Source organism: Pelophylax lessonae (genome assembly GCF_965119305.1).
Source record: "Pelophylax lessonae genome assembly, chromosome: 1".
NCBI lineage: Eukaryota > Metazoa > Chordata > Amphibia > Anura > Ranidae > Pelophylax > Pelophylax lessonae.
Window position 1 is genome coordinate 3938208 of NC_138768.1, and position 27021 is coordinate 3965228.

The 27021-nt window shown below is 48.5% G+C and overlaps 2 protein-coding genes across 2 annotated transcripts; one reads left to right on the plus strand and one right to left on the minus strand.

Moving 5' to 3' along the window:
• Nucleotides 1-344: 344 nt before the first annotated feature.
• WDR54 (WD repeat domain 54) lies at nucleotides 345-14973 on the minus strand. Its single transcript, XM_082243216.1, has 10 exons — nucleotides 14914-14973; nucleotides 6574-6809; nucleotides 5293-5355; nucleotides 5135-5201; nucleotides 4884-4940; nucleotides 3629-3759; nucleotides 3457-3557; nucleotides 1386-1548; nucleotides 695-769; nucleotides 345-619 (listed from the first exon to the last, which is right to left on the minus strand). Exons 2-10 carry the CDS (start codon nucleotides 6796-6798, stop codon nucleotides 488-490), a joined length of 1014 nt encoding a protein of 337 aa, XP_082099342.1. The 5' UTR covers nucleotides 6799-6809; nucleotides 14914-14973; the 3' UTR covers nucleotides 345-487.
• LOC309550924 (uncharacterized protein C2orf81 homolog) lies at nucleotides 14960-25979 on the plus strand (the record flags this gene model as incomplete). The annotated part of the gene is made up of 4 exons (XM_082251323.1): nucleotides 14960-14998; nucleotides 15780-16007; nucleotides 21186-21392; nucleotides 24751-25979. The coding sequence occupies 4 exons, from the start codon at nucleotides 14960-14962 to the stop codon at nucleotides 25741-25743; spliced, it is 1467 nt and encodes a 488-aa protein (XP_082107449.1). The 3' UTR covers nucleotides 25744-25979.
• Nucleotides 25980-27021: the final 1042 nt, after the last annotated feature.

Below are 27021 nucleotides of genomic sequence, written 5' to 3' on the forward strand. Positions count from 1 at the left end.
CAGGCAGGTAACATATCTATGTCCGGGTTGAGTTGTGGAGCTCCCCAGTGTCACTGCTATGTCTCCAGCCTACTCATTGACTGATAAAAACCCATCCTCCCCACTGTTCCAAGGAGAAGGGACCTATAAAGCAGCAGTGACCTCCCTGGCTGTGCAGTGCGAATCAGAAGATTGTCTGAACGGTGCGGCTCCAATAGGGCTGCACAGGAGAACGGAGGGGAATACCATGTCCAATTTTCATCCCTTGTGTCCAACTGTCTGTCCTGTGTGGTGTCAGTCCTGTTACCAGACCCTCCGATCACACAATAGACGCTGCATTCCAGAGGTTTGAGGTGGATAAAGTGCGTAGAGGTGACCGCATATCTATAGGTAGCATCTCTAGATCCTCTATACACACAGACAGAGAAGAGCGGTGAGTGGAGGCGGAGTCTTCAGTCACAGCTCCACCAATAAGTGTACAGCTAATGCTACAAGGCCATAAGACATCCTATATCTGCACATAGCGGATGATCTCGCTCAGATCGTATCCCGTCACAGCGAAGGACGACCCCTGAGGATCGCAGAAGCGCGCTCCACAAATCTGAGTGTCTGTCACGCATTCCGAATGGCGGTGCTCCACCTGGAACGGAAATTATTATCAGATATAAAAGCTTTCCTCCAATAAACCCTTCAGAAGTAGAAGAAACCCCTTTACCTCTATAGAGCCGGACTCAGCACAGCGAGTCAACTGCCAGATCTGGATGAAGGAATCCTCGGCTCCCGAGAGAAGCTGGGGACACAGATAAAGGGAGGACACAGATTTATCTAGAGAAGAAGAGGAAGAAGAAGAGGAAGGAGGGAAGGGAAGAAAGGAGGAAGAGGAAGGAGGGAAGGAGGAAAGGGAAGAAAAGAGGAAGAAGAGGAAGGAGGAAAGGGAAGAAAGGAGGAAGAGGAAGAAGAAGAGGAAGAAGGGAATAAAGGGAGGAAGAAGAAGAGGGAGGAGGGAAGGGAAGGGAAGAAAGGAGGAAGAGGAAGAAGAGGAAGGAGGAAAGGGAAGAAAAGAGGAAGAGGAGGAAGAAGGGAAGGGAATAAAGGGAGGAAGAAGAAGAAGAAGAAGAGGAAGGAGGGAAGGTAAGAAGGGAGCAAAGGAGGAAGAGGAAGAAGAAGAGGAAGGAGGGAAGGGAATTAAAGGAGGAAGAGGAAGAAGAAGAGGAAGGAGGGAAGGTAAGAAGGGAGCAAAGGAGGAAGAGGAAGAAGAAGAGGAATGAGGGAAGGGAAGAAAGGAGGAAGAGGAAGAAGAAGAGGAGGAAAAATGAGGAAGAGGGAAAAGGAGAGGAAGAGAAAAGGAGGAGGAAGGGAGAAGAAGAGAGGAAGAGAAAGAGGTAGAAAGGAGGGGAGAGTCATACTCTGCCTGTCTCAGGGGCCACATCCAGAGTGTAGATCCACCTAGCGTGGGCATCCAGCTCCGCACATACAGTCCCTGTGGCGGCGTCATACACCCGAATCTGACCCGTTCCATAAGCGGCTGCAATCACTCCATCCCACAGCTTCACCGAGGAACATGTCACCCTGCAGAACAGAAAAGAGATCGTCATCTCCACTGGAAAATCCCAGCTATCAGAACAATTCTTATCATGTACTGTAGCAGGCTGTGTCATGTGATGTCCCTTCTGCAATAAAACAAACTTAGCTGTCCATTCACAATCTTCTTTAGAACTTACACTGAGCTCAGAGCACATTTATGACATACGAGGGAGTTACATCATTCAGGCTCGGCCAATCAAGATGGCAGAACTTGGAAAACAGAGGCAAAGGCAGGCGAGGATACAGTACTGCCATGTATCCTGTATACAAGTGGTCATGTGACCGTGTTCATCCCCTCCCGAGATCATATCCTGTATACAAGTGGTCATGTGACCATGTTCATCCCCTCCTCAGATCATATCCTGTATACAAGTGGTCATGTGACCGTGTTCATCCCCTCCTCAGATCATATCCTGTATACAAGTGGTCATGTGACCATGTTCATCCCCTCCTCAGATCATATCCTGTATACAAGTGGTCATGTGACCGTGTTCATCCCATCCTCAGATCATATCCTGTATACAAGTGGTCATGTGACCGTGTTCATCCCCTCCTCAGATCATATCCTGTATACAAGTGGTCATGTGACCATGTTCATCCCCTCCCGAGATCATATCCTGTATACAAGTGGTCATGTGACCGTGTTCATCCCCTCCCGAGATCATATCCTGTATACAAGTGGTCATGTGACCGTGTTCATCCCCTCCTCAGATCATATCCTGTATACAAGTGGTCATGTGACCGTGTTCATCCCCTCCTCAGATCATATCCTGTATACAAGTGGTCATGTGACCATGTTCATCCCCTCCCGAGATCATATCCTGTATACAAGTGGTCATGTGACCGTGTTCATCCCCTCCTCAGATCATATCCTGTATACAAGTGGTCATGTGACCGTGTTCATCCCCTCCTCAGATCATATCCTGTATACAAGTGGTCATGTGACCGTGTTCATCCCCTCCTCAGATCATATCCTGTATACAAGTGGTCATGTGACCATGTTCATCCCCTCCCGAGATCATATCCTGTATACAAGTGGTCATGTGACCGTGTTCATCCCCGGTGTTCCGTGAGAATTACCTACCCGTGAGAAAAACCTACCCTCGTCACTTCCGGTTCACCCTCATTGTCTGTAACGCGGCGGTGACATTAAAACAGCTGCCCGACAATATGAATCATCTCCGCTCCTTCCCCTGTCACTTCACTGATGTCGGCTAGTAAATATAAAAGCGCCGCCGGGTGTATGAGAAGATACATAGCGGACCCGCCAGCCGCTTTTATATTTACTAGCCGACATCAGTGAAGTGACAGGGGAAGGAGCGGAGATGATTCATATTGTCGGGCAGCTGTTTTAATGTCACCGCCGCGTGGGTAGGTTTTTTTCACGGACACCCTAATACTGTCATACTACTGCGCATGCCCAGTAGTCAGCTCCTTATCTTTTTCATTAGGTTTCCGGGGCTCTGAGCATGCGCAGTGCTGCGCTGCTCAGCTGTTCCTGCCCGGAAGTGACGAAGGTAGGTTTTTCTCACGGGGTAGGTAAATCTCACGTTACACCCTCCTCAGATCATATCCTGTATACAAGTGGTCATGTGACCGTGTTCATCCCCTCCTTAGATCATATCCTGTATACAAGTGGTCATGTGACCGTGTTCATCCCCTCCTGAGATCATATCCTGTATACAAGTGGTCATGTGACCGTGTTCATCCCATCCTCAGATCATATCCTGTATACAAGTGGTCATGTGACCGTGTTCATCCCCCTCCTCAGATTATATCCTGTACATACTCCACACACGGTACACGGAGGGGTCTCCCTGTGTTGGACTCATGTGGTCCTCTCTGGAGTTGGAATGTCCCTGGTGTCAGATCTGGCAGTGTATGGCCACTCACCCGTACGCAGAGATCTTGCTGACAAGTCGGAAGTCCTCTCCGCTCTTCCAGACACACAGTAGGCCGGAATCGTCAGCTGTCACCAGGTCAGCCGCTCTGTTCTGTAACACAGACTGGGATTAGTACGTAGAATGTAACTGCTGGGGATCTGTACGGGACTACGGCCTCATACCTGCCCTCCCCCGCACGTCTCACTGGCGATGTCAGTGATGGAGTCTCTGTGCTCAGCCAGGACCTCAGCCAATGTGATGTTGGTGCCTTTGGCTGGAACGTCAAAGACCAGGACCAGACCAGAGGAGGTTCCTGCACAGGGACAGTACCAACAATATCACTGCTATGGGCTTCTCACAGGAGTCAGAAACTATGGGCTTCCTACAAGAAATGGTCAAAAACTATGGGCTTCCTACAAGAGATGGTCAGAGACTATGGGCTTCCTACAAGAGATGGTCAGAGACTATGGGCTTCCTACAAGAGATGGTCAAAAACTATGGGCTTCCCACAAGAGATGGTCAAAAACTATGGGCTTCCCACAAGAGATGGTCAGAAACTATGGGCTTCCCACAAGAAATGGTCAAAAACTATGGGCTTCCTACAAGAGATGGTCAGAGACCATGGGCTTCCTACAAGAGATGGTCAGAGACCATGGGCTTCCTACAAGAGATGGTCAGAGACTATGGGCTTCCCACAAGAGATGGTCAGAGACCATGGGCTTCCTACAAGAGATGGTCAGAGACTATGGGCTTCCTACAAGAGATGGTCAGAGACTATGGGCTTCCTACTGGAGATGGTCAGAGACTATGGGCTTCCTACTGGAGATGGTCAGAGACTATGGGCTTCCTACTGGAGATGGTCAGAGACTGGGATTCCTACAAGAGATGGTGAGAAACTATGGGCTTCCTACAAGAGATGGTCAGAGACTATGGGCTTCCTACAAGAGATGGTCAGAGACTATGGGCTTCCTACAAGAGATGGTCAGAGACTGTGGGCTTGCTACAGGAGATGGTCATAGACTATGGGCTTCCTACAAGAGATGGTCAGAGACTATGGGCTTCCTACAAGAGATGGTCAGAAACTATGGGCTTCCTACAAGAGATGGTCAGAGACTATGGGCTTCCTACAAGAGATGGTCAGAAACTATGGGCTTCCTACAGGAGATGGTCAGAGACTCTGGGCTTCCTACAGGAGATGGTCAGAGACTATGGGCTTCCTACGGGAGATGGTCAGAGACTATGGCCTTCCTACGGGAGATGGTCAGAGACTATGGCCTTCCTACGGGAGATGGTCAGAGACTATTGGCTTGCTAAAGGAGATGGTCAGAGACCATGGACTTGCTACGGGAGATGGTCAGAGACCATGGGCTTGCTAAAAGAGATGGTCAGAGACTGTGGTGGAAGAGATATTGTCCAGGAACAGAGAGGTGAACTCACCGACACAGATGTACTGTCCTCCAGCCGGAGCGATACCGCGGGCAAACACCGCCTGAGCTGTGCACACAGAGGACACAATAAGATAAACAGAAAATAAACGGACAACGTATATCCCGTATATAATATACCAGCCCCACACAGGAGGGAGGTACTTCACTCAGCCCCTCCCTCTTTAGGGTGACAGAAGGCAGTAATTGGACTCAGCCCCTCCCACTGGCGCTGATACCAGTTGATCCATGTGTTCTACTGACCCTGCGGAGTTTCCAGAGCGTCCAATGCGTGCCAGTACACCATGATGGATCCATCAGACTCATACATCTATAGAGGAGAGGAGGAAGGGGGAGGGGTGAGTGACAGGTCACTATACAGAGGTATACAGGTTATGGGAGTGATCATGTGACCCACTTACCTGAATGCCCTTCTGTGAGGTCAGTACCAGCAGAACACGGGACGGAAGGACGCACCAGCAGGCCTGGAAAAGACAGAGAGGTTACAGAGGGGTGTGGGGTTCCATCTTTTCTCACTGAATCCCAACCAGTACCTGTCCCTGACTCCCTGCACCTACCTTCCCTACCAACCTGACCCGCACCTACCTTCCCTACCAACCTGACCCGCACCTACCTTCCCTACCAACCTGACCCGCACCTACCTTCCCTACCAACCTGACCCGCACCTACCTTCCCTACCAACCTGACCCGCACCTACCTTCCCTACCAACCTGACCCGCACCTACCTTCCCTACCAACCTGACCAGCACCTACCTTCCCTACCAACCTGACCAGCACCTACCTTCCCTACCAACCTGACCAGCACCTACCTTCCCTACCAACCTGACCCGCACCTACCTTCCCTACCAACCTGACCCGCACCTACCTTCCCTACCAACCTGACCCGCACCTACCTTCCCTATGCCCCTGACCCGCACCTACCTTCCCTACCAACCTGACCCGCACCTACCTTCCCTACCAAACTGACCCGCACCTACCTTCCCTACCAACCTGACCCGCACCTACCTTCCCTATGCCCCTGACCCGCACCTACCTTCCCTACCAACCAGACCCGCACCTACCTTCCCTACCAACCTGACTCGCACTTACCTTCCCTACCAACCTTCCCCGCACCTACCTTCCCTACCAACCTTCCCCGCACCTACCTTCCCTACCAACCTGACCCGCACCTACCTTCCCTACCAACCTGACCCGCACCTACCTTCCCTACCAACCTGACCCGCACCTACCTTCCCTACCAACCTTCCCCGCACCTACCTTCCCTACCAACCTGACCCGCACCTACCTTCCCTACCAACCTGACCCGCACCTACCTTCCCTATCAACCTGACCCGCACCTACCTTCCCTACCAACCAGACCCGCACCTACCTTCCCTACCAACCAGACCCGCACCTACCTTCCCTACCAACCTGACCCGCACCTACCTTCCCTACCAACCTGACCTGCAGAGCTGCAATCAGCTGTAGTGCCTGCCACACTACACGAGACTGCTGCACGAGACTGCCACGCTCTACATGAGACTGTTGCACGAGACTGCCGCGCGCTTCACGGGACTGCCCCACGCTTCACGGGACTGTCATGAAATAGACGATGCCATGCTAGAACACAATGTAGGTACAAGTCATCTGTGGGTAGGTGACACTCCACAGGACTCTGGGGAAGGTGTAATGACTCCACCCACCTGTGTGATGAGGGAGGAGCTCAGAGCGACACTCCCTTCCTTGGACTGCAGCTGGCGGTGGGAGAAGTTCAGTCCGTCGGCGGAGGCGCTCACCATGTTGACGGTGTTGCCGTGGACGACGGTGAAGTAGGTGAGGCTCTTGTCGCTGATGGGTAAAACGCTGAGATTATTGTAGAGCGCCGAGGCGCTGCTCTTCATCTGGATGCTCTTATCCTTCCGATACATGGTGGGGTGTCCTGCGGGGGAGGAACAGATCAATCCCCGCATGCCTCTATGACAACACTCACACCACTCTGTACATAACACATTCCCGAACACCGCACTCTGTGCATAACACACTCCTGAACTGCGCACATGAAACACTCCCGACCCCATACTCTGTATATTACACACTCCCGACCCGTATATGACACACTCCTGACCCCTGTACTCTGTGCATTACACACTCCTGATCCCTGTACTCTGTGCATTACACACTCCTGATCCCTGTACTCTGTACATTACACACTCCTGACCCCTGTACTCTGTACATTACACACTCCTGATCCCTGTACTCTGTACATTACACACTCCTGATCCCTGTACTCTCTACATTACACACTCCTGACCCCTGTACTCTCTACATTACACACTCCTGACCCCTGTACTCTCTACATTACACACTCCTGACCCCTGTACTCTCTACATTACACACTCCTGACCCCTGTACTCTGTATAACACACTCCTAAACTCCGCACATGAAACACTCCTGACCCCCATACTCTGTACATTACACACTCCCGACCCCCGCACATGACACACTCCTGACCCCTGTACATGACACACTCCTGACCCCTGTACATTATACACTCCTGACCCCTGTACATTATACACTCCTGACCCCTGTACTCTCTACATTACACACTCCTGATCCCTGTACTCTCTACATTACACACTCCTGATCCCTGTAACCTGTACATTATACACTCCTGATCCCTGTACATTACACACTCCTGACCCCTGTACTCTCTACATTACACGCTCCTGACCCCTGTACATTACACACTCCTGACACCTGTACTATGTACATTACACACTCCTGATCCCGGTACTCTGTACATTACACACTCCTGATCCCTGTACTCTGTACATTACACACTCCTGACCCCTGTACATTACACACTCCTGACCCCTGTACATTACACACTCCTGACCCCTGTACATTACACACTCCTGACCCCTGTACATTACACACTCCTGACCCCTGTACATTACACACTCCTGACCCCTGTACTCTGTACATTACACACTCCTGACCCCTGTACTCTGTACATTACACACTCCTGATCCCTGTACTCTGTACATTACACACTCCTGATCCCTGTACTCTCTACATTACACACTCCTGACCCCTGTACTCTCTACATTACACACTCCTGATCCCTGTACACTCTACATTACACACTCCTGACCCCTGTACTCTCTACATTACACACTCCTGACCCCTGTACTCTCTACATTACACACTCCTGACCCCTGTACATTACACACTCCTGACCCCTGTACATTACACACTCCTGACCCCTGTACATTACACACTCCTGACCCCTGTACTCTGTACATTACACACTCCTGACCCCTGTACTCTGTACATTACACACTCCTGACCCCTGTACTCTCTACATTACACGCTCCTGACCCCTGTACATTACACACTCCTGACACCTGTACTATGTACATTACACACTCCTGATCCCGGTACTCTGTACATTACACACTCCTGATCCCTGTACTCTGTACATTACACACTCCTGACCCCTGTACATTACACACTCCTGACCCTTGTACATTACACACTCCTGACCCCTGTACATTACACACTCCTGACCCCTGTACATTACACACTCCTGACCCCTGTACATTACACACTCCTGACCCCTGTACATTACACACTCCTGACACCTGTACTCTGTACATTACACACTCCTGACCCCTGTACTCTGTACATTACACACTCCTGATCCCTGTACTCTGTACATTACACACTCCTGATCCCTGTACTCTCTACATTACACACTCCTGACCCCTGTACTCTCTACATTACACACTCCTGACCCCTGTACTCTCTACATTACACACTCATGACCCCTGTACTCTCTACATTACACACTCATGACCCCTGTACATTACACACTCATGACCCCTGTACATTACACACTCATGACCCCTGTACATTACACACTCCTGACCCCTGTACATTACACACTCCTGACCCCTGTACTCTGTACATTACACACTCCTGACCCCTGTACTCTGTACATTACACACTCCTGACCCCTGTACTCTCTACATTACACGCTCCTGACCCCTGTACATTACACACTCCTGACACCTGTACTATGTACATTACACACTCCTGATCCCGGTACTCTGTACATTACACACTCCTGATCCCTGTACTCTGTACATTACACACTCCTGACCCCTGTACATTACACACTCCTGACCCTTGTACATTACACACTCCTGACCCTTGTACATTACACACTCCTGACCCCTGTACATTACACACTCCTGACCCCTGTACATTACACACTCCTGACCCCTGTACATTACACACTCCTGACCCCTGTACATTACACACTCCTGACCCCTGTACTCTGTACATTACACACTCCTGATCCCTGTACTCTGTACATTACACACTCCTGACCCCTGTACTCTCTACATTACACACTCCTGACCCCTGTACTCTCTACATTACACACTCCTGACCCCTGTACTCTCTACATTACACACTCATGACCCCTGTACTCTCTACATTACACACTCATGACCCCTGTACATTACACACTCATGACCCCTGTACATTACACACTCATGACCCCTGTACATTACACACTCATGACCCCTGTACATTACACACTCATGACCCCTGTACATTACACACTCCTGACCCCTGTACATTACACACTCCTGACCCCTGTACATTACACACTCCTGACCCCTGTACTCTGTACATTACACACTCCTGACCCCTGTACTCTGTACATTACACACTCCTGACCCCTGTACTCTGTACATTACACACTCCTGACCCCTGTACTCTGTACATTACACGCTCCTGACCCCTGTACATTACACACTCCTGACACCTGTACTATGTACATTACACACTCCTGATCCCGGTACTCTGTACATTACACACTCCTGATCCCGGTACTCTGTACATTACACACTCCTGATTCCTGACCCCTGTACATTACACACTCCTGACCCCTGTACATTACACACTCCTGACCCCTGTACATTACACACTCCTGACCCCTGTACATTACACACTCCTGACCCCTGTACTCTGTACATTACACACTCCTGACCCCTGTACTCTGTACATTACACACTCCTGATCCCTGTACTCTGTACATTACACACTCCTGATCCCTGTACTCTCTACATTACACACTCCTGACCCCTGTACTCTCTACATTACACACTCCTGACCCCTGTACTCTGTACATTACACACTCCTGACCCCTGTACATTACACACTCCTGACACCTGTACTATGTACATTACACACTCCTGATCCCGGTACTCTGTACATTACACACTCCTGATCCCTGTACTCTGTACATTACACACTCCTGACCCCTGTACATTACACACTCCTGACCCTTGTACATTACACACTCCTGACCCCTGTACATTACACACTCCTGACCCCTGTACATTACACACTCCTGACCCCTGTACATTACACACTCCTGACCCCTGTACATTACACACTCCTGACCCCTGTACATTACACACTCCTGACCCCTGTACTCTGTACATTACACACTCCTGACCCCTGTACTCTGTACATTACACACTCCTGATCCCTGTACTCTGTACATTACACACTCCTGATCCCTGTACTCTCTACATTACACACTCCAGACCCCTGTACTCTCTACATTACACACTCCTGACCCCTGTACTCTCTACATTACACACTCATGACCCCTGTACTCTCTACATTACACACTCATGACCCCTGTACATTACACACTCATGACCCCTGTACATTACACACTCCTGACCCCTGTACATTACACACTCCTGACCCCTGTACATTACACACTCCTGACCCCTGTACTCTGTACATTACACACTCCTGACCCCTGTACTCTGTACATTACACACTCCTGACCCCTGTACTCTCTACATTACACGCTCCTGACCCCTGTACATTACACACTCCTGACACCTGTACTATGTACATTACACACTCCTGATCCCGGTACTCTGTACATTACACACTCCTGATCCCGGTACTCTGTACATTACACACTCCTGATTCCTGACCCCTGTACATTACACACTCCTGACCCCTGTACATTACACACTCCTGACCCCTGTACATTACACACTCCTGACCCCTGTACTCTGTACATTACACACTCCTGACCCCTGTACTCTGTACATTACACACTCCTGATCCCTGTACTCTGTACATTACACACTCCTGATCCCTGTACTCTGTACATTACACACTCCTGATCCCTGTACTCTCTACATTACACACTCCTGACCCCTGTACTCTCTACATTACACACTCCTGACCCCTGTACTCTCTACATTACACACTCCTGACCCCTGTACATTACACACTCATGACCCCTGTACATTACACACTCATGACCCCTGTACATTACACACTCCTGACCCCTGTACATTACACACTCCTGACCCCTGTACTCTGTACAGAATAAAAGATATGTGGGGGGAAGGGAAAGGTTCTCCTTGTATAGTGTAGTATGGAGGGAGGTGACAGGTGCTCTTTGTATACATATATATATATATATATATATATATATATATATATAATGTCATCTCTTCCATGTGATTACCTTTGACCAATCATAATCAATCGCAACAAAACAAACTGAATGAATCCGCTTCATTCAGTAAAATCCTTGCTTGCTATAAGCAATAATAATGTAAAAATAAAAAAAATCCCAACACTTCCCCAAAGTAGCGCAGAGTTACCATGGTAACATTATGTTGCTCTGGTCACTTCCCCAGAGTAGTGCGGAGTTACCATGGTAACATTATGTTGCTCTGGTCACTTCCCCAGAGTAGTGCAGCGTTACCATGGTAACATTATGTTGCTCTGGTCACATCCCCAAGAGTAGTGCAGTGTTACCATGGTAACATTATGTTGCTCTGGTCACTTCCCCAGAGTAGTGAGGAGTTACCATGGTAACATTATGTTGCTCTGGTCACTTCCCCAGAGTAGTGCGGCTTTACCATGGTAACATTATGTTGCTGTAGTCACTTCCCCAGAGTAGTGCGGTGTTACCATGGTAACATTATGTTGCTGTAGTCACTTCCCCAGAGTAGTGCGGTGTTACCATGGTAACATTCTGTTTCTCTAGTCACTTCCCCAGAGTAGTGCAGTGTTACCATGGTAACATTATGTTTCTCTAGTCACTTCCCCAGAGTAGTGCTGTGTTACCATGGTAACATTATGTTGCTCTGGTCACTTCCCCAGAGTAGTGCGGAGTTACCATGGTAACATTATGTTTCTCTAGTCACTTCCCCAGAGTAGTGCAGCGTTACCATGGTAACATTATGTTGCTCTGGTCACTTCCCCAGAGTAGTGCGGAGTTACCATGGTAACATTATGTTGCTCTGGTCACTTCCCCAGAGTAGTGCGGAGTTACCATGGTAACATTATGTTGCTCTGGTCACTTCCCCAGAGTAGTGCGGCTTTACCATGGTAACATTATGTTGCTGTAGTCACTTCCCCAGAGTAGTGCGGTGTTACCATGGTAACATTATGTTGCTGTAGTCACTTCCCCAGAGTAGTGCGGTGTTACCATGGTAACATTCTGTTTCTCTAGTCACTTCCCCAGAGTAGTGCAGTGTTACCATGGTAACATTATGTTTCTCTAGTCACTTCCCCAGAGAAGTGCGGTGTTACCATGGTAACATTATGTTGCTGTAGTCACTTCCCCAGAGTAGTGCGGTGTTACCATGGTAACATTATGTTGCTGTAGTCACTTCCCCAGAGTAGTGCGGTGTTACCATGGTAACATTCTGTTTCTCTAGTCACTTCCCCAGAGTAGTGCAGTGTTACCATGGTAACATTATGTTTCTCTAGTCACTTCCCCAGAGAAGTGCGGTGTTACCATGGTAACATTATGTTGCTGTAGTCACTTCCCCAGAGTAGTGCGGTGTTACCATGGTAACATTATGTTGCTGTAGTCACTTCCCCAGAGTAGTGCGGTGTTACCATGGTAACATTCTGTTTCTCTAGTCACTTCCCCAGAGTAGTGCAGTGTTACCATGGTAACATTATGTTTCTCTAGTCACTTCCCCAGAGAAGTGCGGTGTTACCATGGTAACATTATGTTGCTCTGGTCACTTCCCCAGAGTAGTGCGGAGTTACCATGGTAACATTATGTTGCTCTGGTCACTTCCCCAGAGTAGTGCGGCTTTACCATGGTAACATTATGTTGCTGTAGTCACTTCCCCAGAGTAGTGCGGTGTTACCATGGTAACATTATGTTGCTGTAGTCACTTCCCCAGAGTAGTGCGGTGTTACCATGGTAACATTCTGTTTCTCTAGTCACTTCCCCAGAGTAGTGCAGTGTTACCATGGTAACATTATGTTTCTCTAGTCACTTCCCCAGAGAAGTGCGGTGTTACCATGGTAACATTATGTTGCTGTAGTCACTTCCCCAGAGTAGTGCGGTGTTACCATGGTAACATTATGTTGCTGTAGTCACTTCCCCAGAGTAGTGCGGTGTTACCATGGTAACATTCTGTTTCTCTAGTCACTTCCCTAGAGTAGTGCAGTGTTACCATGGTAACATTATGTTTCTCTAGTCACTTCCCCAGAGAAGTGCGGTGTTACCATGGTAACATTATGTTGCTCTGGTCACTTCCCCAGAGTAGTGCGGTGTTACCATGGTAACATTATGTTGCTCTGGTCACTTCCCCAGAGAAGTGCGGTGTTACCATGGTAACATTATGTTGCTGTAGTCACTTCCCCAGAGTAGTGCGGTGTTACCATGGTAACATTATGTTGCTGTAGTCACTTCCCCAGAGTAGTGCAGTGTTACCATGGTAACATTATGTTTCTCTAGTCACTTCCCCAGAGAAGTGCGGTGTTACCATGGTAACATTATGTTGCTCTGGTCACTTCCCCAGAGTAGTGCGGTGTTACCATGGTAACATTATGTTGCTCTGGTCACTTCCCCAGAGAAGTGCGGTGTTACCATGGTAACATTATGTTGCTGTAGTCACTTCCCCAGAGTAGTGCTGTGTTACCATGGTAACATTATGTTGCTCTGGTCACTTCCCCAGAGTAGTGCGGTGTTACCATGGTAACATTATGTTGCTCTGGTCACTCCCCCCCCTGTACACACACAGTATATATATATATGGAGGAGATGAGGGGTCCTCGCTGTGCAGTGTACAGGGAGGGGGAGTTGCCGGCCATCTCTCTATGTATATATTGAGAAGAAGGGGGGAGGTGTGATGCATCTGTATAAGGGAGGGGTATGAGACACCTCTCGGGGGGGGGCTCCTATATGGGGGGGGGTATGAGGCTCCTCTATGGGGGGGGGTATGAGGCTTCTCTATGGGGGGGGGGGGGTTTGAGGCTCCTCTATGTGGGGGGTATGAGGCTCCTCTATGGGGGGGGGGGGGTATGAGGCTCCTCTATGGGGGGAGGGGGAGGTATGAGGCTCCTCTATGGGGGGAGGGGGTATGAGGCTCCTCTATGGGGGGGGTATGAGGCTCCTCTATGGGGGGAGGGGGAGGTATGAGGCTCCTCTATGGGGGAGGAGGGGGTATGAGGCTCCTCTATGGGGGGGGTATGAGGCTCCTCTATGCGGGGAGGGGGAGGTATGAGGCTCCTCTATGGGGGAGGAGGGGGTATGAGGCTCCTCTATGGGGGGAGGGGGAGGTATGAGGCTCCTCTATGGGGGAGGAGGGGGTATGAGGCTCCTCTATGGGGGGGGTATGAGGCTCCTCTATGCGGGGAGGGGGAGGTATGAGGCTCCTCTATGGGGGAGGAGGGGGTATGAGGCTCCTCTATGGGGGGAGGGGGAGGTATGAGGCTCCTCTATGGGGGGAGGTATGAGGCTCCTCTATGGGGGAGGAGGGGGTATGAGGCTCCTCTATGGGGGGAGGGGGAGGTATGAGGCTCCTCTATGGGGGGAGGGGGAGGTATGAGGCTCCTCTATGGGGGAGGAGGGGGTATGAGGCTCCTCTATGGGGGGAGGGGGAGGTATGAGGCTCCTCTATGGGGGGGAGGAGGTATGAGGCTCCTCTATGAGGGGGAGGTATGAGGCTCCTCTTACCGTTCTCCGTGTATCTCTATGGCCGCTGTGATGGATCGCTGTTTCCATGGATACCGGAACATTTCATCATCAGGAACGGCCTGAGGTGACGTCACTGCTCGGCGACTCCGCCCTCTATTTTACATTGAATTTCCAGGATGCGTATAAAACAAGCGACACCAATCCTCCGTCTCCCGGGCAACATTGGACGCCTCTGTGACGTCATCACTGCGCGACTCCGTCTCCAAGGCAACCCCCGGACACAACAACCGGAGAGGAGAGAGAAGGATGAGCGGAGCGAGGAGCGGAGCGCCCGGGAGATCCACAACCACTCCGGTACATTACCCTCCCCCACCTCTCCCCCACTACTACACCCCCTCCCCATGTGACAGGAGACTGCAATCCCCTCCCCCAGAGATCTATGAGGACAGAATCATGTGACAGGAGACTGCAGCCCCTCCCCCCAGAGATCTATGAGGACAGAATCATGTGACAGGAGACTGCAGCCCCTCCCCCCAGAGATCTATGAGGACAGAGTCATGTGACAGGAGACTGCAGCCCCTCCCCCCCCCAGAGATCTATGAGGACAGAGTCATGTGACAGGAGACTGCAGCCCCTCCCCCCCCCAGAGATCTATGAGGACAGAGTCATGTGACAGGAGACTGCAGTCCCCCCCCCCAGAGATCTATGAGGACAGAGTCATGTGACAGGAGACTGCAGTCCTCTCCCCCCCCCAGAGATCTATGAGGACAGAGTCATGTGACAGGAGACTGCAGCCCCCTCCCCCCCAGAGATCTATGAGGACAGAGTCATGTGACAGGAGAAATTCATGTGGTGGGGGTGGGGTGAACGGTGTCTTCTTGTAACTCCTCCCCTTTCCTCCATAGGGCGTGTCCCGGGTGGCGGCCTCCAAGTCTCGCTCTGATAAGTTGCGTTCGGTGACGGTGGCTCCCCTCCCCCCTCTCAGTGTGGATGTCATTCCCGGCCGCTTCACCGAGGAGGACTGGAACTCTATGGTGAGCTCAGAGGACGGGGAGGAGACTGTCGGGGAGATCCTGGACTCTCTGATTGGTCGTGTGCTGGACGAGTGCTACAAAGTCTACATAGAGAGACAGGTGAGCCAATCACAGAGCACCATTCATTCCTTTCCCACCATTTATTTCCCACCATTCACTTCCCACTGTTCATTTCCCATCATTCGCTTCCCACCATTCACTTCCCGGCATTCACTTCCCACCATTCTTTTCCCATCATTCACTTCTCAGCATTCACTTCCCACCATTTACTTCCCACCATTCACTTCCCACCATTCACTTCCCACCATTCTTTTCCCATCATTCACTTCCAATCATTCACTTCCCGGCATTCCTTTCCCACCATTCACTTCCCACCGTTCATTTCCCATCATTCACTTCCCACCATTCTTTTCCCATCATTCACTTCCCACCATTCTTTTCCCATCATTCACTTCTCACCATTCACTTCCCACCATTCTTTTCCCATCATTCACTTCTCAGCATTCACTTCCCACCATTTACTTCCCACCATTCACTTCCCACCATTCTTTTCCCATCATTCACTTCCAATCATTCACTTCCCGGCATTCCTTTCCCACCATTCACTTCCCACCATTCACTTCCCACCGTTCATTTCCCATCATTCACTTCCCACCATTCTTTAACCATCATTCACTTCCCACCATTCACTTCCCACCGTTCACTTCCCACCATTCACTTCCCACCGTTCATTTCCCATCATTCACTTCCCACCATTCTTTTCCCATCATTCACTTCTCAGCATTCACTTCCCACCATTCACTTCCCACTGTTCATTTCCCATCATTCGCTTCCCACCATTCACTTCCCGGCATTCACTTCCCACCATTCTTTTCCCATCATTCACTTCTCACCATTTACTTCCCACCATTTACTTCCCACCATTCACTTCCCACCATTCTTTTCCCATCATTCACTTCCAATCATTCACTTCCCGGCATTCCTTTCCCACCATTCACTTCCCACCATTCACTTCCCACCGTTCATTTCCCATCATTCACTTCCTACCATTCTTTAACCATCATTCACTTCCCACCATTCTTTTCCCATCATTCACTTCTCACCATTCACTTCCCACCATTCTCTTCCCACCATTCTTTTCCCATCATTCACTTCTCAGCATTCACTTCCCACCATTCACTTCCCACCATTCACTTCCCACCATTCTTTTCCCATCATTCACTTCTCACCATTTACTTCCCACCATTTACTTCCCACCATTCACTTCCCACCATTCTTTTCCCATCATTCACTTCCAATCATTCACTTCCCGGCATTCCTTTCCCACCATTCACTTCCCACCATTCACTTCCCACCGTTCATTTCCCATCATTCACTTCCTACCATTCTTTAACCATCATTCACTTCCCACCATTCTTTTCCCATCATTCACTTCTCACCATTCACTTCCCACCATTCTCTTCCCACCATTCTTTTCCCATCATTCACTTCTCAGCATTCACTTCCCACCATTCACTTCCCACCATTCACTTCCCACCATTCTTTTCCCATCATTCACTTCCAATCATTCACTTCCCGGCATTCCTTTCCCACCATTCACTTCCCACCATTCACTTCCCACCATTCACTTCCCACCATTCACTTCCCACCGTTCATTTCCCATCATTCACTTCCCACCATTCACTTCCCACCATTCTTTAACCATCATTCACTTCCCACCATTCACTTCCCACCGTTCACTTCCCACCATTCACTTCCCACCGTTCATTTCCCATCATTCACTTCCCACCATTCTTTTCCCATCATTCACTTCTCAGCATTCACTTCCCACCATTCACTTCCCACCGTTCATCTCCCACCATTCGCTTCCCACCATTCACTTCCCACCATTCACTTCCCACCATTCACTTCCCACATTCACTTCCCAGCGTTCCTTTCCCACCATTATTTTCCCATCATTCACTTCCCACTATTCACTTCCCACCATTCACTTCCCACCATTCACTTCCCACCGTTCATTTCCCATCATTCCTTTCCCACCATTCCTTTCCCACCATTCACTTCTCAGCATTCACTTCCTGGCATTCCTTTCCCAGCATTCCATTCCCAGCATTCACTACCAAGAATTCCATTCACAGCATTCCTTTCCCAGCATTCATGTGACAGGAGTCACTTTGGGCATGGGGGTTGTGGACCCCAAATTCCTTTAGAGAGGTTGGGGGGCACCATGCCCAGCCTTATGGGGCTCTCTTGTGTTTAAGTCACCCTGCGTCTGTTATGGATGCAGGGTGACCAGGAGGGTGGTGAACACTGAGAATATGATTGGACAATAATATGCATTAACCGTATCTCTCAGGAAATATGGAGATCTATCTTATTTCTTTACACTGTCAGGCACAGGAAGTGCAACTCCTAATTTGGGCGTCCAGGAACTAGGAGAGACACCATGTCTGCTAATCATTGAAGTGCTTTTGTCTAAAATAGGGTCTGAGACAGCTTTTCCATTCACCTATTGTTAAGTGTGCTAATGAGCCCACCTGTCTGTCTGCTAGGGGATTTAATTACACCGAGTAATGTGTATTGGGGATCGTATAGAAACCATTGTGTGATGTGGGGGGTGGATCTGTGTAATGGCTCATGTTCTATTCTCAAAGTGTATATAAAAGTCTGAAAGTTGGTCCAATAAACAGTTCATTCTGGTTTGACCCCAAAACTTGTACTGTCGAGTTCTTGGGGTAAGTATAGCCAGAATCACGGATCCCGTGTTCCAGAGCTTAGGAAGCAGGTTACTGGCAGAGATACCCAGTCAGTGGTGTCCGGATACCGTCACAATTCACTCCTCAGAATTCCATTCCCAGCATTCCTTTCCCAACATTCACTTCCCAGCATTCCTTTCCCGACATTCCTTTCCCAACATTCCTTTCCCAACATTCCTTTCCCGGCATTCACTTCCCAGCATTCCTTTCCCAGCATTCCTTTCCCAGCATTCCTTTCCCGGCATTCACTTCCCAGCATTCCTTTCCCAGCATTCCTTTCCCAGCATTCCTTTCCCAGCATTCCTTTCCCAACATTCACTACCAAGAATTCCATTCCCAGCATTCCTTTCCCAGCATTCCTTTCCCGACATTCCTTTCCCAACATTCACTTCCCAGCATTCCTTTCCCAGCATTCCTTTCCCGACATTCCTTTCCCAGCATTCACTACCAAGAATTCCATTCCCAGCATTCACTTCCCAGAATACCATTCCTGCCATTCACTTCCCAGCATTCCTTACACAGAATTCCATTCCCAGCATTCCTTTCCTGGCATTCACTTCCCAGAATTCCTTTCCTGGCATTCACGTCCCAGCATTCCTTTCCCGGCATTCCTTCCCTGGCATTCACTTCCAAGAATTCCTTTCCCAGCATTCCCTTCCCAGTATTCACTTCCCAGAATTCCATTCCCGCCATTCACTTCCCAGAATTCCTTTCCTGTCATTCACTTCCCAAAATTCCTTTCCCGACATTCCTTTCCCAGCATTCACTTCCCAGCATTCACTTCCCAGCATTCCTTCCCAGCATTCCTTTCCAGAATTCCTTTCCCAGCATTCCTTTCCAGAATTCCTTTCCAGAATTCCTTTCCCAGCATTCCTTTCCAGAATTCCTTTCCCAGCATTACTTTCCTGGCATTCCTTTCCCAGAATTCCCTTCCTGGCATTCACTTCCCAGAATTCCTTTCCCGGCATTCACTTCCCAGAATTCCTTTCCCAGCATTCACTGGGAAGTGGGAGGAGTTATATATAGCATTATAAGAGTGTGAGCATTGTGGAGTAGGAGGGGTTATATAAAGAAGTGGGAGGAGTTATGAATAGTATTATAAGTGTGTGGGCATTGTGGAGTAGGCGGGGTTATAAGAAGAATTGGGAGGAGTATTATACCTGTCTGTGTATTGTGGAGTAGGAGGAGTTATAGGAAGAAGTGGGAGGAGTTATATATAGTATTATACGTATGTGGGTATTGTGGAGTAGGAGGGGTTATAGGTGGATGTGGGAGGAGTTATATATAGTATTATACATGTCTGTGTATTGTGGAGAAGAAGGGGTTATATGAAGAAGAAGAGGGAGGAGTTATATATAGCATTTTGTAAGTATTATGGAGTAGGAGGGGTTATAGGATGTCATGGGAGGAGTTATATATTGTAATATACATGTGTAGGTATTGTGGAGTAGGAGGGGTTATAGGAGAAAGTGGGAGGAGTTATATATAGTATTATAAGAGTGTGAGTATTGTGGAGTAGGCGGGGTTATAGGAAGTAGTAGGGAGGAGTTATAAATAGTATTGTGAGAGTGTGAGCATTGTGGAGTAGGAGGGTTTATAAGAACGGGAGGAGTTAAAAAATAGTATTACAAGAGTGTGAGCATTGTGGAGTAGGAGGGGTTATATAAGGAAGTGGGAGGAGTTATAAATAGCGTTATAAGAGTGTGGGCATTGTGGAGTAGGAGGGGTTATAGGAAGAAGTGGGAGGAGTTATAAATAGTATTATAAGTATGTGGCTATTGTGGAGTAGGCAGGGTTATAAAAAGTGGGAGGAGTTATATATAGTATAATGAGTGTGGGTATTGTGGAGTAGGCAGGGTTATAAGAAGTGGGAGGAGTTTTATATAGTATAATGAGTGTGGGTATTGTGGAGTAGGAGGGGGTTATAGGAAGAAGTGGGAGGAGTTATAAATAGTATTATAAGTATGTGGCTATTGTGAAGTAGGCGGGGTTATATGATGAAGTGGGAGGAGTTATAAATAGTGTTATAAGTATGTGGCTATTGTGGAGTAGGCGGGGGTTATAGGAAGAAGTGGGAGGAGTTATAAATAGTATTATAAGAGTGTGGCTATTGTGGAGTAGGCAGGGTTATAAAAAGTGGGAGGAGTTATATATAGTATAATGAGTGTGGGTATTGTGGAGTAGGCTGGGTTATAGGAAGAAGTGGGAGGAGTTATATATAGTATAATGAGTGTGGGTGTTGTGGAGTAGGCGGGGTTATAGGAAGAAGTGGGAGGAGTTATAGTATAATGAGTGTGGGTATTGTGGAGTAGGTGGGGTTATAGGAAGTGGGAGGAGTTATAGTATAATGAGTGTGGGTATTGTGGAGTAGGCGGGGTTATAGGAAGTTGTAGGATTCTGAAATAATATTGTACGAATTAAGGGAGTAAACAGGAGGCGGAGCTAGGAGGGGTTACAGAAAGTAGGAGGAGCTATAGAAAGTCTTGTTGGCGGGTAATTGTAGGAATAAATGTGATTTCAGCTGATCCCGTACACCATCAGCCGAGTAGAAGACGTGATGATTCAGATGGTGGAGTGGACTTTCATTCCTCAGGATGAGGGAGAAGATGAGACGTCCCCTGAGGAAGCCTGGCAAGAAGAACCTCAGCCGTGTCCTAATGATTCCTGGGCACAGGGGTGTGTACCCATCACCCAGCCTGTCCTCACACCCCGCTCCACTCTCCCTCAGGTAGGTACCTCCTCAGAGGAGTTCATCATCATCCCGTCATTAGAAGATGAGGTATGGGAGGCACAGTATGTGTGGTACCTCCTCAGAGGAGTTCATTATCATCCCGTCATTAGAAGATGAGGTATGGGGGGGCACAGTATATGTGGTACCTCCTCAGAGGAGTTCATTATCATCCCGTCATTAGAAGATGAGGTATGGGGGGCACAGTATGTGTGGTACCTCCTCAGAGGAGTTCATCATCGTCCCCTCATTAGAAGATGAGGTATGGGAGGCACAGTATGTGTGGTACCTCCTCAGAGGAGTTCATCATCCCGTCATTAGAAGATGAGGTATGGGGGGCACAGTATGTGTGGTACCTCCTCAGAGGAGTTCATCATCATCCCGTCATTAGAAGATGAGGTATGGGAGGCACAGTATGTGTGGTACCTCCTCAGAGGAGTTCATCATCATCCCGTCATTAGAAGATGGTGTATGGGAGGCACAGTATGTGTGGTACCTCCTCAGAGGAGTTCATCATCATCCCGTCATTAGAAGATGGTGTATGGGGGAGGCACAGTATGTGTGGTACCTCCTCAGAGGAGTTCATCATCATCCTGTCATTAGAAGATGAGGTATGGGAGGCACAGTATGTGTGGTACCTCCTCAGAGGAGTTCATCATCATCCCGTCATTAGAAGATGGTGTGTGGGGGAGGCACAGTATGTGTGGTACCTCCTCAGAGGAGTTCATTATCATCCCGTCATTAGAAGATGAGGTATGGGGGGGCACAGTATATGTGGTACCTCCTCAGAGGAGTTCATTATCATCCCGTCATTAGAAGATGAGGTATGGGGGGCACAGTATGTGTGGTACCTCCTCAGAGGAGTTCATCATCGTCCCCTCATTAGAAGATGAGGTATGGGAGGCACAGTATGTGTGGTACCTCCTCAGAGGAGTTCATCATCCCGTCATTTGAAGATGAGGTATGGGGGGCACAGTATGTGTGGTACCTCCTCAGAGGAGTTCATCATCATCCCGTCATTAGAAGATGAGGTATGGGAGGCACAGTATGTGTGGTACCTCCTCAGAGGAGTTCATCATCATCCCGTCATTAGAAGATGGTGTATGGGAGGCACAGTATGTGTGGTACCTCCTCAGAGGAGTTCATCATTATCCCGTCATTAGAAGATGGTGTATGGGGGAGGCACAGTATGTGTGGTACCTCCTCAGAGGAGTTCATCATCATCCTGTCATTAGAAGATGAGGTATGGGAGGCACAGTATGTGTGGTACCTCCTCAGAGGAGTTCATCATCATCCCGTCATTAGAAGATGAGGTATGGGGGGCACAGAATATATTTGAAAAGGATAAAATAGAATAGAAAATAAATGAAGAGAAACAAATAGAGTAAAACAGAACAGACTAAAAAATATCAATAGAATAGAAAATAATGGAATAGAATAGATTTGAAAATGATAAAATAGAATAGAAAATAATAGAGTAAAACAGAACAGAATAGAATATAATAGAAAAAAATAGAATACAGCTGTTTTCCAGAATTAGAATTTTGAATAGAATAGAAAATAAAAGAATAGAATAGAATATATCTGTCTTCCGAAATTCAAATTTCGACTACACTAGAACCAGCTATGCTTCACAATGAATTCAGATTGATTCAATATTTTCTATTCAGATTTGATTCACATTTGATTCAAATCCATTATAAAATTGTGAATGTGGTAGAAAACAAATAAACTAAACAAAACAAATTTCGGTATGAATGTAACAAAATGAAATTAGTAACTTTAACAAATCGATCCAAAAAGAAATGGAGAAGTTTTTCCATTCTGCAGATGTCTTCTCCTCAGTATACAGGACTAAGGATGATCGAACTTTTGAAAAGTTCGGTTCGACCAGAACACCCGAACTTCCCGAAAGTTCAGCCCGGATTTCAGAACCCCATTGAAATCAATGGGACCCGAAATTCGGTAATCAAAAACACCATTTTGAAGCCCTAAAACCCAATAAATGCCCCTAAAAAGTGCCTAGGGTTCTGAGCCATGCCCCAGGGACTATTAATCACACAAAAAAAATTCTTAAAAATTGTCATTTTTGATAGAGAGCCAATTATTGAAAAAATTATTTAAAAAAAAAAATGAGATTTCTTTGGATTCTTTTTGGGTCTAAAAAGTGTACCTGTGAAGTTCCAGCTCTGTAGCATGTCCAGAACCAGAAACAAAAAGATCCTTTGTCTTAGAATTGCAGTAGAGCAGGGATATGGCTTCGCTATTTTCACACCTGGGCGTTTTTGTTTCAGGCGTTTTTTTGGGCATTTTTTGGGCGTCTTTGGAGGCAGGCATAACATCTGAACTTCTGTATAGGGGTATATATACACACACACATGTATGTATATATACACATATATAGGTGTGATAGGAGCGGAGACATATGCCTGTTAATTATTTCATTAGCGCAGGCATAGGGTTCTGCTATTTTCACACCTATATATGTGTAGGTGTATATATACATACATGTGTGTGTATATATATATATACCCCTACACAGAAGTTCAGATGTCATGCCTGCCTCCAAAGACGTCCACAAAAAAGCCCAAAAAATGCCTGCAACAAAAACGGTGTGAAAATAGCGGAGCCACTACCCTGCTCTACTGCAATTCTAATACAAGAAATCTTTTTTCTCTGGCGGTCACCCTGACATGGAAGGGTTTTGTCACCCTGCCATAGCAGTCAGAGTCAGTTCACCCTACACTACACTACGGTCACCCTGGCACTTCACACTTTCCCTACAGAAACTAGATTATTAAATCTAACTATAGTGGAAAATAGCACCCTAACTACACTAGATATCCCTTTCCTCACACTAATAATTACTAAATGACACTTTGAAGCAGAAGTAACAGAACTGCTTCCACTCTCTTTCACAGCCCCTGTATTACAATACTAGGAATTTGGTGGGGCTATCTTATATACTGGGGGGCGTATTCACTCCTGATTGGCCTCTGGACCCCCTAGTCACTCCAATCACATTCCTAGCATTCTCCTGCCTCCTCAATTGGCTTTTACTGATGGTTCTGGTCCAATCACGGGCTTTTGAAGCCCAGTTCCTGTCCCATTGCATTTTGGTCGGTTCTGGTTGCCGAATTCCGAACTTTTTCCGCAAAAAGTTTGGAATTCGGCGGAATTTCGAACAGTCAATGTTCGGGTCGAAACCGATGGTTGACCCGAACTGTTCGATCATCCCTATACAGGACATGGCGATGATCACATCATTCTCATCCTCCAATCTTCTTAGTTCTTTGGTCATAATTGTTGACTTTAACCCATCAGTCTCCTAATTCTCCACTTTTCCGATCCCGATCAGGCATCGTCTGGGCACTCCATTACCTGTATCCCTGAGCAAGAAGCAGAAACAGAACCCCAGGAGGTGGAAGTCTCCAAATCTCCCAATCCTACTGAGGATCGGCCTCCAAGCTCCCAAGAATTAAACCCTTCTCCGGAAGAGAAGACAGAAAAAGAGGCTTCAGTGACTCAAAAGTCCCCAGCAATTATGAAGCCAACCCCACCCCCTAATCCTCCAAAGGAAAAGACCGGATATCGTCCATATCGTGGACCTCTACGCTCGGCTGGGCTGAAGAACCTTACGAAATCCCTGGAGGACACAGAAAAAGAAATGCTTTTAGAAGAATTTCTGAAAGTGAAAGAAGAGAATGGCCTCAACGAAAGCCTCAACCTCCTGCCGACTTCCCTGCACAACATCCTGAAGATCCAGCTTGGGAGGCCGCCTCAGAAAAAAGATGTCATCTACGACGGTGAAGGCAATGTTCTTTCTGTGCCAAAACTGGACCTGGCCAAGCTCCCCCAGCATCATGTACGCCCCCGCATTGAGGTGGTGGACTCCAGCAAAGAAGCTGAGTGTCGGGTTAGAAAGTCGGGTCAGGTGGATGTACGAACACCCATCCACCAACCACAAAAAGAGAAGAAAATCAGGGATAAGGGGCAACTCAAACTGTCTCGTATTACTGGACAGAAGCGTGGCCCTTCAACCTTTGACTCTCAGACTTTCCAGGCTTTCACCTTTACTAAACCAGATCACACGACAGGCCCGGTGCCCAGCACTGCAGGCCTCATTCTAGATACCATACAACTTTCCCATGGAGTGATTCTACGAGAGGGCAACACAACAGAACGAGGCTCCATACAAAGCCTGCGACAGCGAGAGCTGGCATGGAGGGAGGAAAGCAGGCAGTTACAGCCTATCCGACCTTCTGTAACTCTACCGAGTCTATCCGTGGATCAGCTAATAAAGAACAATATCCCCCAGGTCACGCCACTTATCACCTTCATGCCATCCTAACTTTTTGTGTAGGTCCGGTTTTTTTTGGTGCCATCCCAACTTTCTGTTATTTAGCAACACATGCACTTGAGACCATCCTAACCTTCTGCCCAGCTCCTTGTGTGCTCCATGTTCCTAACCTTCTGTCCTTCAGCTCCTTATGCATTTCATGTATCTCACCCTCTGTCCTCCAACTCCTTGTGTGCTCCATGTTCCTAACTTTCTGTCCTTCAGCTCCTTGTGTGCTCCATGCACCTCACCTTCTGTCCTCCAGCTCCTTATGCACTTCATGTATCTCACCCTCTGTCCTCCAACTCCTTGTGTACTCCATGTTCCTAACCTTCTGTCCTTCAGCTCCTTGTGCGCTCCATGTTCCTAACCTTCTGTCCTCCAGCTCCATGTGTGCTCCATGTTCCTCACCTTCTCTCCTCTACCTCCTTTTGTGTTCCATGCACCTCACCTTCTGTCCTCCAGCTCCTTGTGTGTTCCATGCACCTCACCCTCTGTCCTCCAGCTCCTTGTGTGTTCCATGTTCCTCACCCTCTGTCCTCCAGCTCTTTGTGTGCTCCATGCACCTCACCCTCTGTCCTCCAGCTCCTTGTGTGTTCCATGCACCTCACCTTCTGTCCTCCAGCTCCTTGTGTGTTCCATGTTCCTCACCCTCTGTCCTCCAGCTCTTTGTGTGTTCCATGTTCCTCACCCTCTGTCCTCCAGCTCTTTGTGTGCTCCATGCACCTCACCCTCTGTCCTCCAGCTCCTTGTGTGTTCCATGCACCTCACCCTCTGTCCTCCAGCTCCTTGTGTGCTCCATGCAGCTCACCTTCTGCCCAGCTCCATGCACCTCACCTTCTGTCCTCCAGCTCCTTGTGAGCTCCATGGTCCTCAACCTTCTGCCCACCAGCTCCTTGTGAGCTCCATGCACCTCACCTTCTGTCCTTCAGCTCCTTGAGTGCTCCATGCACCTCACCTTCTGCCCAGCTCCTTGTGTGCTCCATGCACCTCACCTTCTGCCCAGCTCCTTGTGTGCTCCATGCACCTCACCTTCTGTCCTCCAGCTCCTTGTGAGCTCCATGTTCCTAACCTTCTGTCCTTCAGCTCCTTGTGTGCTCCATGCTCCTCACCTTCTGCCCAGCTCCTTGTGTGCTCCATGCACCTCACCTTCTGTCCTCCAGCTCCTTGTGTGCTCCATGCACCTCACCTTCTGTCCTCCAGCTCCTTGTGAGCTCCATGCACCTCACCTTCTGTCCTCCAGCTCTTTGTGTGCTCCATGCACCTCAACTTCTGTCCTCCAGCTCTTTG